Source organism: Oryx dammah, unplaced genomic scaffold, assembly GCF_014754425.2.
Source record: "Oryx dammah isolate SB20612 unplaced genomic scaffold, SCBI_Odam_1.1 HiC_scaffold_24, whole genome shotgun sequence".
Taxonomy (NCBI): Eukaryota; Metazoa; Chordata; class Mammalia; order Artiodactyla; family Bovidae; genus Oryx; species Oryx dammah.
In genome coordinates, this window is record NW_024070208.1 from 12,498,769 (window position 1) to 12,510,382 (window position 11,614).

Below are 11,614 nucleotides of genomic sequence, written 5' to 3' on the forward strand. Positions count from 1 at the left end.
GAAAGAAAACAGTATATGAGTCTCTACCGAAAGCTTACCCTTCACTTATGACCAAAATTTTCTTGATTTTCCTTTCCTGCCACTGGTTTCCCACTCCTGCTCTTAAGTTCACTTCACCTTTTTTCTGTTTCACTTTGACTCACTTGGCACCTTTCCCTCTTCCTTGTACTCCTTGTCCTTTTAAGTACCTGCCATTCCTCTTTTTTACCTTCTCCCCTGCACCTTCACACAGGGCACACCTAGGTATCATGCGTTTAACTAGAACTGATCACTCGGTGTTGAAGTTGTCCACTGAAATAATTCTTCATTTCGTTTTACTGCATCAGTAAATTTGGTCCGTTTTCTAATGTTGAAGTTACAACAGGTGAATAGAATCTGACTCTTGAAGTTATATTCACTTGCCAAGTGATACATGGCATTGTTTTTATCCTTTTAGTTATTTAGTTGAAGTTACCTGAGTGTAAAAAGAAGTGTTCATGCTTAAGATGAAAGTCAAAATCAGTCTGGTTGGTTGGAACTAATGAGAGTGAAATTCAGTGGATAGAACTAATGTGATCAGATAATGCCCCTTTTAAGACGTGATTTTCTTTGACTTAATTTTTGTGGGAATATGTGTCTTTTGTCACCAGCATATACATGCTTGTGTGCCCGAGATGTGGTTCTGTTTGTTTACTACAGTCAGCGTATTCTTTTGGTTCTGTGCTGTAAGACGTAGAAGAGGTAATCCTGCTAACAAATGTGAGTGTGAAATTTTGCAGTTACAAGAGTATTTTGGCAGATTTTAAGAAATATTTGCAATGTGAATTTAAATCAGAAAGATAAAATGTACTCTCTGATGATTGAATCCCAGTTTAATACAGAACTACTTGTTTTTGATGTCTCTGTTTTTTTTTTTCCTAGAGTCTTACAAGAGATACTGCCACTGAAATAGCCATCAATGTGAAGGCCCTATATAATGAAACAGAATCATTACTAGTGGGCAGGGTTCCTTTGGTAAGGAAAAGAAATGATGGATAATATCAGAATGATGATAAATGTATGGTTCTTGCCTTCATTGGGGAGCATGCATTCATCAGATTCTAATGCACAGGCAGGCTCTGGCCCCCATCTCTAGAGCTTCCTTTTCACCTCGCTTTTGCTTTCAAGAAACTATATGGCTGTACCAGGGAGTACGCGTCAGGCTAACAGGAGTAGAGGGTCCCTCGTAGCTCAGTCAGGAAAGAACCTGCCTGTAATGCAGGAGAGCTGGGTTTGATCCCTGGGTGGGAAACATCCCCTGGAGAAGGAAATGGCAACCCACTCCAGTATTCTTGCCTGGAGAATCCCACGGACAGAGGAGCCTGGGGGGTTACAGTCTGTGGGGTCACAGGGAGTCAGAGACAACCTTGCAACTAAACCTCAGCAGGAGTAGAGCTTCCCTGTCACCATGTCTTTATATAATCCTGCTCTCCCCAGTCAGCTTTGAGAATCTTGGGCTTTACAGAGAGTAAGACCTTCTTCAAGGACTTGTTCAGCCATGAATGCAGAAAAGTAGAGGAAGTCTTGAGCTGTGTCTCCGAAATTAACCTTTGAAATATGATTGTTACTGTTTTCTAGATTGGCTTAGATGATGCTTTCTAGACTCGGTGTGTCCAGAACTAAATTTCAGGAACTAGACCTATCCCTGGATTAACTCAAGATTGGTGCTGGAAATCGAGTTGAGGCCAAATGTGAATCAGACCACAGTCCTTGGACCTCAAGCATAAGTGCTAGGATTCTGTAAATGTTTCTGTCTAGTTTGCCCAGAATCCTTCCCTTGTTAGCTTTTCCTCCCTCATCCTGGAAATGTTCTAGCGTTGGGTCTTTTCGCCACCTAGTGTTCAATTTTAGGTTATTCACACATGCTGTTGTAAATGTAGAAAGCCTTATATATGAGCTATTTTTTAATTCTTTGTAACAATTTTCATTAATTGATAGATGAGGTGATAATCTTAAAACATTTCTGTTTACTATAATTTTATCTCTTACTGGGGAAAATTTATACATCTAAATAAAAGTGAGAATAAAAATCATAGTATCTGGCATAGTGAAAGAATGAGAGAGGTGATTGGAGGTGATTGGTTGGAATTTCTGTTTGGCTGCTGTCCAGAAGAATATTGCCACTGAAGCATCCTTTGCTCTGAGAAGAGAATCTTAAAGGCTGCATGAATCAATTGGTTTTACCCATTTCCAGGGGAAACTCAAGAGCAACTTCCTTGGGGCAAGAGGTAGCTGCCTCTGCTATGGTCGTGAATAGAAACTTTTAGGAAGAAATCTTGGATATATCTTTTGATAAAACCAATAGGAAAATCATCTTGCTTATTCTTGACACTTCTATTTTTAACCAAAATCTTCTTGCTGCTCTTCTAAAATTAGTCCTATAGGAAATCCAGCAAGTCATGACCTCAGTACCGATTACTGAATGAAGGACATGTATTTTTTTTGTGTTATTTGAAATATATTTAAGATAATTGCTGATTGAGAAGAACTAGAAGCATAACTTATTTTATATTTTAGCTCTCTGTACTGAAAGTACCCATTGAGTGTTACTTGGTTAATATTAATCAATTATATTTTGTTAATATAGAAGGATTCTTCTTCACTTTTAATTCTTCCGTCATAGTCAAATATGGATGTTTGGTTTGAAAATGTACATCAGTGAAATTTTTATTTTTTGACTGTACTGCACCGCTTGTGAAATCTTAGTTCCCTGACTATGGATCAAACCTTGGTCCACGGCAGTGAAAGGATATGTCCTCACCACCGGACCATCAGGGAATTCCCCTTTACCAGTGGATGATTTTTAAATGTTTGGCAATATTGATATCAAAATAAAAAATCAATCATATTTGAGAGCAGCTAAGTTACACTCTTTAGTTTGCTTATAGAATGAATATAGCCAATGCAGGAGACATAAGGGAAATAGGTTCAATCGCTGGGTCAGGAAGATCCCTTGGAGGAGGGCATGGCAACCCACTCCAGTATCCTTGCCTGGAGAATCCCATGGACAGAGGAGCCTAGCGGGTTGCAGTCCATAGGGTCACAAAGAGTCGGACACAACTGAAGCAACTTATTAGCACATAGCACATACAATAACTATTTTATCAGTTTTATAAGACATACATACTTAGACTAAAATAAAAGTGATAACTGTTATATGATATGGCGGAGAATTTCTGTATTTTTATTAGCTTCTAGAAATACTAGAATTTGAATAACAGAGGGGATTTGAGAGCATTTGAATAACAGAGGGGAAAAAATAATGTCCATAATAAACAATAATAATATTCTCTCTGAACTTTCAGTTTAAAATCTTGTCAACCAGAACTGCACTGGTGTTCCAGTGGTTAAGACTCTGCTTCCCCTGCAGCGGGTATGGGTTCCATCCCTGTTTGGGGAACTAAGATCTTGCATGCCTTGCAGTGTGACCAAAATAAATAAATTCAATCCCCATGAACCTATATATAGGTACTGTACAATTTTGACATCATTTATCAAAGTTTGATTTGCTGGAAGAGATCCTTGAAATTGTGTAGTCATGTTCTAAGCTCAAGAATACTGGAGTGGGTAGTCTGTCCCTTCTCCAGCAGATTTTCCCGAGCTAGGAATTGAACCAGGGTCTCCTGCATTGCAGGCGGATTCTTTATCAACTGAGCTATCAGGGAAGCCCGAGAAGGAACCTGAGACTCCTCAAATCAATTCATCATCCCTTGGTGGCATAGTTAGTAACAAGGCCAAGGCTAGAATTCAGCGCCTCCCAATTCTGCTTGTAGCAGTGTTGATTTCACCTTTATTTATTTATTGAATTTGTGACTTTTAATAACTGCTTTATGGACTTCCCTGGTGGTCCAGTGGTTAAGACTTCGAGCTCCTAATGCAGGGGGCAGGGGCTTGATCCCTGGTCAAGGAACTGTTCCCCATGCTGCCCTGTGTAGCCAAAAAATTTTAAAAAATGGTGATGATAAGTGCTTTAAATGAATGGGCAAGAGGTGACCAGTTAAATTCTCTTTAAAGTTTCCAAAGCTTCTTCCAGTTTACAAGCCATTTAGCTTTTCCTGATTTGTACAACAGCTTTTTATCACCAATTTTTCTGAGATCCGTAGGCTTTTTTTTCTCCTAAAGTTATTATTTTAGTTACCCAGAAGATTATTGTGGCAGGCTATTCTTATTATGTGACATGTTTTTGACCAATTTGAAATATCATTATTTGTTTACACCGTAGCCTATGTAGATCAAAATGATTTTTGCCACAAATATGTTAAAATGATGAGATTATTTACTACAGCAAGGCAGATGGGATGCAAGGATAAGAAGGAAGAAGGGATTTGCATAGGGGAAAAAACACCAATAGCAATAGTTTTTTCTGTGAAATTATTAAAGTCACACTACTTGCTTATATCACCTTTGGGAAGTGAGGATAAATCTATGCAAATTTGCTTAAATGAAGTCAGTATAAAATAATTTGTTCTTTTTTTCTCTATTCCTTTGTGTTAAAACCAACAACACTCTGTCTCGCCTCACAAGAGGTGAGGATGTTCAGTGTCAGTGAAATAGTTTATTCTGTTTGAGGGTTTGAGGTTGGTCTCTGAGGCTTGTTTTATCTCGGTTTTTCATCTGCTGTTAAATAGCAATTGGAATCTCCACATGAAGAGCGAGTATCCAATGCCTTACATTCCGTGGAAGTGGAGCTGCAGAAGTTAACAGAGATTCCGTGGCTTTATTACATCTTACACCCGAATGAGGATGAGGTATGTAAAATTCAACCTGTTTATAAATGTGTATGCTTTGTGACAATAGAATTTGAACGCACCTTTTGAAAAAGAAATGTTCAGGAGAAAATACATTTTAAATATAGCCGTCCTCCCCTATCTGCAGGAAATACATTCTAAGACTCCCAAGGGACCCCTGGAACCTCAGTACCAAACCCTACATGTACTATGTTCTTCCTTATATACACATACCTAGGATAACGTTGAATTTGTAAATTAGGCTCAGTAAGACATGAACAACAACAATAATAAAATAGAACAATTATAACAATGCACGGTAACAAAAGTGACGTGAATGGGGTCCGTCTCTCAAAATACCTTCCTGTGCCCCTTCCCTATTGGCTGAGCGAGCCTCATGCACTGCGGCCGTAACCTTTGCAGTCTGAGATGTAACAGCAAAATTAGCATGAACTTTTTCTCCCTTCTTCACAGTTTCACAGACAGAAGATTCATTCTTACCATAGATCTTAGCCAGCTCAGTGTAGGATTTTTTTTCCCCTTATTAAGAACTCTCGTCTTTTCCTTAAAGGAAGCACTTTACAGCTTCTCTTTAGCATATGTGAATTGCCAGCATCACTACTTTTGTGCTTTGGCACCATTATTAAGTCAGATAAGGTGACTTGAACACAAGCACGGTGATACCACAACACCTGGTCAGATAACTCAGATTGGTTATGAAGGGACTAACAGATGGGATAGATGAGGATGGCTCAAGACTTCATCATGCTGCTCAGAGCAGTGTACAACTTAAAACGTGTATGGATTGTTTATTTCTGGAATTTTCATGTAGTATTTTCAGAATGAGGTTGACGGCAGGTAACAGAAACCACGAAAAGGAGAACCACACTACTGTCCTGGTCGGGGAGACTACTGTTCTCCTTTCGAATGCACTTTTCTTGAGCAAATGAGAAAAAGCATTTATGTGAACACGTCATCTTGCAGGAGTCAGTACATTTTCAGGAGTATGCAACAACATGAACTTTTGGGGAGGGAGTTATCACTCCAACAATGTTCTGTGTGTATAACCTCTTCCTATGTTATCTCTGCTGTCAGAGTGGGTTTTTCTTCTCTTAACATCCTGAGAAAATTCTTTCCTTGATCGACTCAAACAGGAGCCCCCCATGGATTGCACCAAGAGAAATAGCAAAAGCGCGGTATTTCGTATTGTGCCCAAATTCAAAAAGGAGAAGGTTCAGAAGCAGAAGACAAGTTCACAGCCTGGTAGGTGATCCACACGGAAAGGGAAAGTATAATGTTTTGGAAAAAATAACGGATTAACGTGATATCATTCAGGGGATGCGAATGAGCTGAGATTAGAGAGTGATAATCATGGTACCATGTTATGGATATACTCATAAATAGCTTTTATGAATGTACTTATAAATAGCATTTATGCTCTTGAATCATACACTGTAAAATGGTTTAAATAGTGAATTTCATTTTATGTTCACTTTACCATCATACAAAAAAAATCACAGCACACCTAAAATAAGTCCCATTGTGAGCAGGAGTCTGTCGTCATGAAGTGCACAAGACTACGAAGTAGTTTGCTGATTTGCTTCTGCTTCATTGTGTAAATGCCAGCACCTCTGTTTGATGATTCTTCATCTTGCTCAACAGCGCTTCAGTGCTTACAATTTGTTTTCCTTCTTTAGCATGCACAATCTACCTCATTTTGACAAGTGGACCGTAGAAACTTTCGTTTAATCCTTTAACTTGCCAGGTGTATTTTCCACCTCAAGTCATATATTCTGTTCCTCCTCTTTTAAAGACTTAGAACACCATTTCAGCTCATTAATAACAATTCACTGTGATACTTGCATTCTCAAGCAAAGATTAAACTCTTTCTTGGATATTCTTTCAAATTCCCTTCACCTTTCCCTAGAGATTAAATTTAGTGCTGTAATACTGCTGAAGACCTTCAAGTTCTATGTATATGATGGTAGATGTCTTAATTTATCAAATAATTTTATAACTTCTCAGTTAGCCATCTCATATTAAAAAGTGATATATAACCTTATTTTTGATAATGCACAAAGCAGCTGTTGAAGAGCATCTTAAAACCAAATGTGGCAAACAAGGAGACTTTTTATTAAGCTAATCAATGTTGGGTAAAATGAATGGAAGAGAATACATACAGTAAAATAACCCAATTAATCTTGGAAAGCAGTGTTGACAGTTTTTAGACAATGTTAAGTTGATTTAACAAGACACTTATTATATAATTGTACTTCCCAGGTGGTGCTAGTGGTTAAGAACCCACCTGCCAATGAAGGAGACATAAGAGACATGGGTTCGATCCCTGGGTTGGGAAGATCTAGAGGAGAGCACAGCAACCCACTCCAGTATTTTTGCCTGGAGAATCCATGGACAGAGGACCCTGGCGGGCTACAGTCCATGGGATCGCAAGAGTAGGACACGACTGAAGCAATTAGCGTGCACGCAAGCCTTGCATAATTATTAACACGCAAGCATTGCGTGATTGTCTGAAATAGGAATCATCAATAGAACAGAACCAACAAAGGCAGCTGAGAACCAAAAAAGGTCTTGAAGCTGGCAAGACCTGAAGCAGAAGTTTGTGTAAAATTATATCCTGTGTCAGATTTGAACTTTTTATTAGCATTGGTAGCTCAACTATAATAAGTTTCGTATATGATCTTAAGGAAATCATCAGAGTTTATTTAGACCTTGTACTGCTGATCCCAATTACGAGGAACACATTTTTATACATGTCGTGTGGTTTGCATGGCTTTAAGGAGGAAATTGAGCTAAAGCGAAAGGCGCAAGTGCACAGCAGTGAATGTCTTTGTAGAGTCAGGACCTCATGTTGATTGACAGTCTGAAACTTGCATGGGAAAAAGCAGAGTTGTAGTTTTGTTGAGACAGTACCTTGAACCTTTCCCTTGGCTAGCACTGCCGCTGTTTTGCTTCTTCTTTGGCCAACCTGTGCTTTGTAATGCATTGAGCATGTAGAAATTAAGGGGGTTTTGCTCTTAACTTTGGTAGTTCAGAAATGGGGCACAGAGGAAGTTGCTGCTTGGCTGGATCTGCTCAATTTGGGAGAGTACAAAGAAATCTTCATCCGTCATGACATCAGAGGGGCTGAACTTTTGCATCTGGAAAGGCGAGATCTTAAGGTATTTCCTTTGTGCTACTCTTCTGTTCTTAAAATATTTTTCATTCAAAACAGACTCCTTTCTCCTGCTCCCTTCAGTTCTGTGCTTGCAGCTTGGCTCATGTTATGCGTATGTAATCTATATAATATGCATTGTTCTGTGGCCTGAGTTCGTTATATGCTTTTGAAAAGAGATAATCAGTAATATTTTTCTGTCAGAATCATTGTCTGACAGTTACAACTAAAGCTTAGCATGAACTTAGTAATTTTTCTCTGTGTCCATTGGCATGGCTGTGCTAATATTTCCAAATGGATCACGTTTCCATCAGTTCATTTTCTTGGATCAACATGAAAGGTGATATTTGTTGCTTAAAATGACTGAAAATATCTACTAAAAAGTTCAAATAACTAAAAATTCATTCAAAATACCAAGAACAAAGCCTTTCTAATATAGGAAACTAGATGAGAGACTTAGCAGCAGTGGCTACTTAGAATTCTACGATTTGGTTGTGTTTCTAAATTGACCTTTCAGAGGTCACGTGAACAACTAGATAAATTCAAATTTCCTTTCCATGGCTTATTATTGAAATTGTATTCTTCCCAAAAATAAATGTATTTTCCTTTTTAGTGAATGAAGTAAAAATTATGCCTTGGTTTTGCTAGAGAGCTTCTCAAAACTTATTTGTCTTTTATGACAGGGAAGAAAAATTATGAATTCATGGTCTACAGCAATTCCGTTTTCTTCTTTGAGTGGACACTCAACCACAGAAATGGCCTAAGTAGCATATTCTGTCCCAGGGTTAAAGTAGCATTCTGTCATGTTATATTTTCTTGCCACATACTGCCATTTAAAAATTCCAAGATTGATTCATTAAGCCAGTGATAAAGCCTTCAACATTTGATGGATTGATTCCTTTCCTAATCACCTGGTTCTAACAATGCATAACATTATGAGACAGTAAGTTCCTAATAAATTCATGAACAGCTGTGCCTTTGTCTAAAAATATGTTAGTAGAGACTTTTAAACCCAACTGGGTAATATAAAGTATATTATACCTAAACATTGGCACTTCCCGGGTGGCACTAGTGGTAAAGAACCCACTTGCCAATGCAGGAGATATAAGAGACCTGGGTTCGATCCCTGGGTCAGAAGATCCCCTGGAGGAGGGCATGGCGACTGACTCCAGTGTTCTTGCCTGGAGAATCCCATGAACAGAGGAGCCTGGTGGGTTACAGTCCATAAAGTCACAAAAATTCAGATAGGACTGAAGTGGTTTAGCATGCACGCACGCACACATAACTAAACATTATACTTACAGACATATACCTAGACATTTTTAGCCAGAATAATAATAAAATAATAAATTAACTAGTTCCCTTAGTTGAAGGTCCCAAATCTGGAACATAGCAAAATATATAGAATATATAGTATTAGAGTAAAAATTGACTTCAGCACTTCAAATGAATATACTAAAAAGTAAATGAGGAAGACCATTACATGTAACATATTTGTGTAGCTTCTGATATCCTCAACAGGCAGCAATATTTATTGAATAACTAGTGATGAATGGGCTTCCCTGGTGGCTCAGAGGGTAAAGAATCTGCCTACAAAGCAGAAGACCCAGGTTCGATCCCTGGGTTGGGAAGATCCCCTGGAGAACGAAATGGCAATGCACTCCAGTATTTTTGCCTGAAGAATTCCACGGACAGAGGAGCCTGGCAGGCTACAGTCCATAGGGTCGCAAAGAGTCAGGCACAACTGAGTGACTAACACATACGTATGTACATATTGATGACTGTATTATTCTCTTCTCTAGGTAGCATCTGCCCTCTAGAAGCTTGCATTTCACTTGCCATGAACAAGCATACATTCAAGGAAAAGACTTTGTCGTCTATATATAATATATGTATTATAAACATACACAAACATACATAAACATACACTTGCACACTATGAGTGATAATATTTGCAGAAGAAAAAAACAAAGCTCACATACAAAAGTTAAAGTTAGACTTGATAGAACCCGGCTGGAAAAAACAATGAGTACAAAGGAGATGATTAAGAATTATGTTACTAAAACTTTTATTTAGCATAAGACTTTTTTGTTTTTATTTTTAAGGCAAATGACATTCTTTCCCTTAAAACTTTGCTTTCAGAAATTTGTATTGACATAGTCAGTTTTAACTCTTTTAGTTCTAAAACACAGTATAGGGCAATGGGAAGGGTAGTAATTTTACAGAGTCTTCAGTGGAACAAAACCAAGCCAGAAACGAGCTCACCTTGTTCTCTGGCATTGGAGCTTTGAGAGGGAGCAGCCCCTTCAGAGGAAAGTCTCTGAATGTTGGTGAAGGGTTATCTACTTCCTAGGTAACCATATCCATTTCCATTACTTCAGACACTGTGCATGGATATGTCATTGGCTCACACGGTTCTACTTCTAGCCCTGACCTCGTTTGTAAAGTCTAGGATCGTATCACCAAGTCTGCTCGCCACTAACCCACGACACAGACCATCAGTCCAAGTGTCCACAACCAAACTTTTCCAGTCCTGTCCTCCTCCTGTTCTGCCCCTTCTCCTGTGGTCTCTTATCTTAGCAACTCAGGGACCTGAGCCAGAGAAACCCAGGGTCACATGTAGCATCTTCCTCTTCCTTATCCTGCCTCATTAGACCATCACAAAGTAGTTTAATTTTAATCTCCATTTAGTTATCTTTCTCCTTTCCACAATCCTTCCTCTTGCCTGTGTAAGGTCAGTAGCTTCCTCACTGGCCCACCCACTGATACTCTTGCTCTCTCATCTATTATCCTTGCAACTAGAATGATGTTTTGTGTGTGTGTGTTTGTGTATCTGTGTTAGTTGCCCAGTCTTGTCTGTCTCTTCGTAACCCCATGGAGTATAGCCCTCCAGGCTCCTCTGTCTGTGGAATTCTCCAGGCAAGAATACTGGAGTGGGTTGCCATTCCCTTCTCCATTGGCTCTTTCCAACCCAGGGAATAAACCTGGGTCTGCCACACTGCAGGCAGATTCTTTAGCATCTAAGCCACCAGGGAAGCCCAGAGTGATGCTTTAATAACATCAGGTATATCACTCTTCTGCTTAAAACCTTTTGGTGGCTTCCCATTTCAATTCCAATAAAGACTCAGCATCTATGGGACACCCACAAAGTTCTGCCTATGTATTTAACCTGCTGTAGGGCCACTGACCCTTTGGGGCTATACTCTTCCAATCTGGCCGTGCTTCATTTATTTAAAAATATGAAACTCTCACGTCAGGGGTGTACCCTCTGAAGGTATGCGTCTTCCCTACCTGCCACTTGGCTAGCTGTTGCTCAGATCTTGGCTCAGGTGTTACTTCATTGTCACCAGACAACTGGGGATAGCAATGTGACAGTCTAACAGTGGAATGGGAGGATATTTCTAATGTGCTGTAACAGACAAACTGATTGCAGTATTTTCTCTCCTGGAAGACAGTAGAAAGCAGTGAGGGATACCAAAGAAAGAAGGGCTTCTCAGGTGGCACAGTGGTGAAGCATCCGCCTGCCAGTGCAGGAGACACGAGAGACTCAGGTTCAACCCCTGGATTGGGAAGATCCCTTGGAACAGGAAATGACAACCTGCTCAGTATTCTTCTTTTAAAAAAATCCCATGGACAGAGGAGCCTGGTGGGCTTCAGTCCAGCAGGTCTCATGAGTCAGACATGACTGAGCGACTGA

General features: G+C 39.4%; 1 protein-coding gene across 3 annotated transcripts in view; it reads left to right on the forward strand.

The window, feature by feature from the left end:
* Positions 1 to 11,614, forward strand: part of DGKH (diacylglycerol kinase eta) — a 223,850-nt gene that overhangs the window by 195,540 nt on the left and 16,696 nt on the right. For 2 of the 3 annotated variants that reach the window (XM_040267184.1, XM_040267186.1), the window contains 4 exons: positions 901 to 993; positions 4,647 to 4,766; positions 5,900 to 6,008; positions 7,794 to 7,924. In XM_040267184.1, coding sequence (XP_040123118.1) covers positions 901 to 993; positions 4,647 to 4,766; positions 5,900 to 6,008; positions 7,794 to 7,924 — 453 coding nt within the window. The remainder of the gene's footprint in view (positions 1 to 900; positions 994 to 4,646; positions 4,767 to 5,899; positions 6,009 to 7,793; positions 7,925 to 11,614) is intronic. The other variant, XM_040267185.1, reaches the window with a different exon arrangement.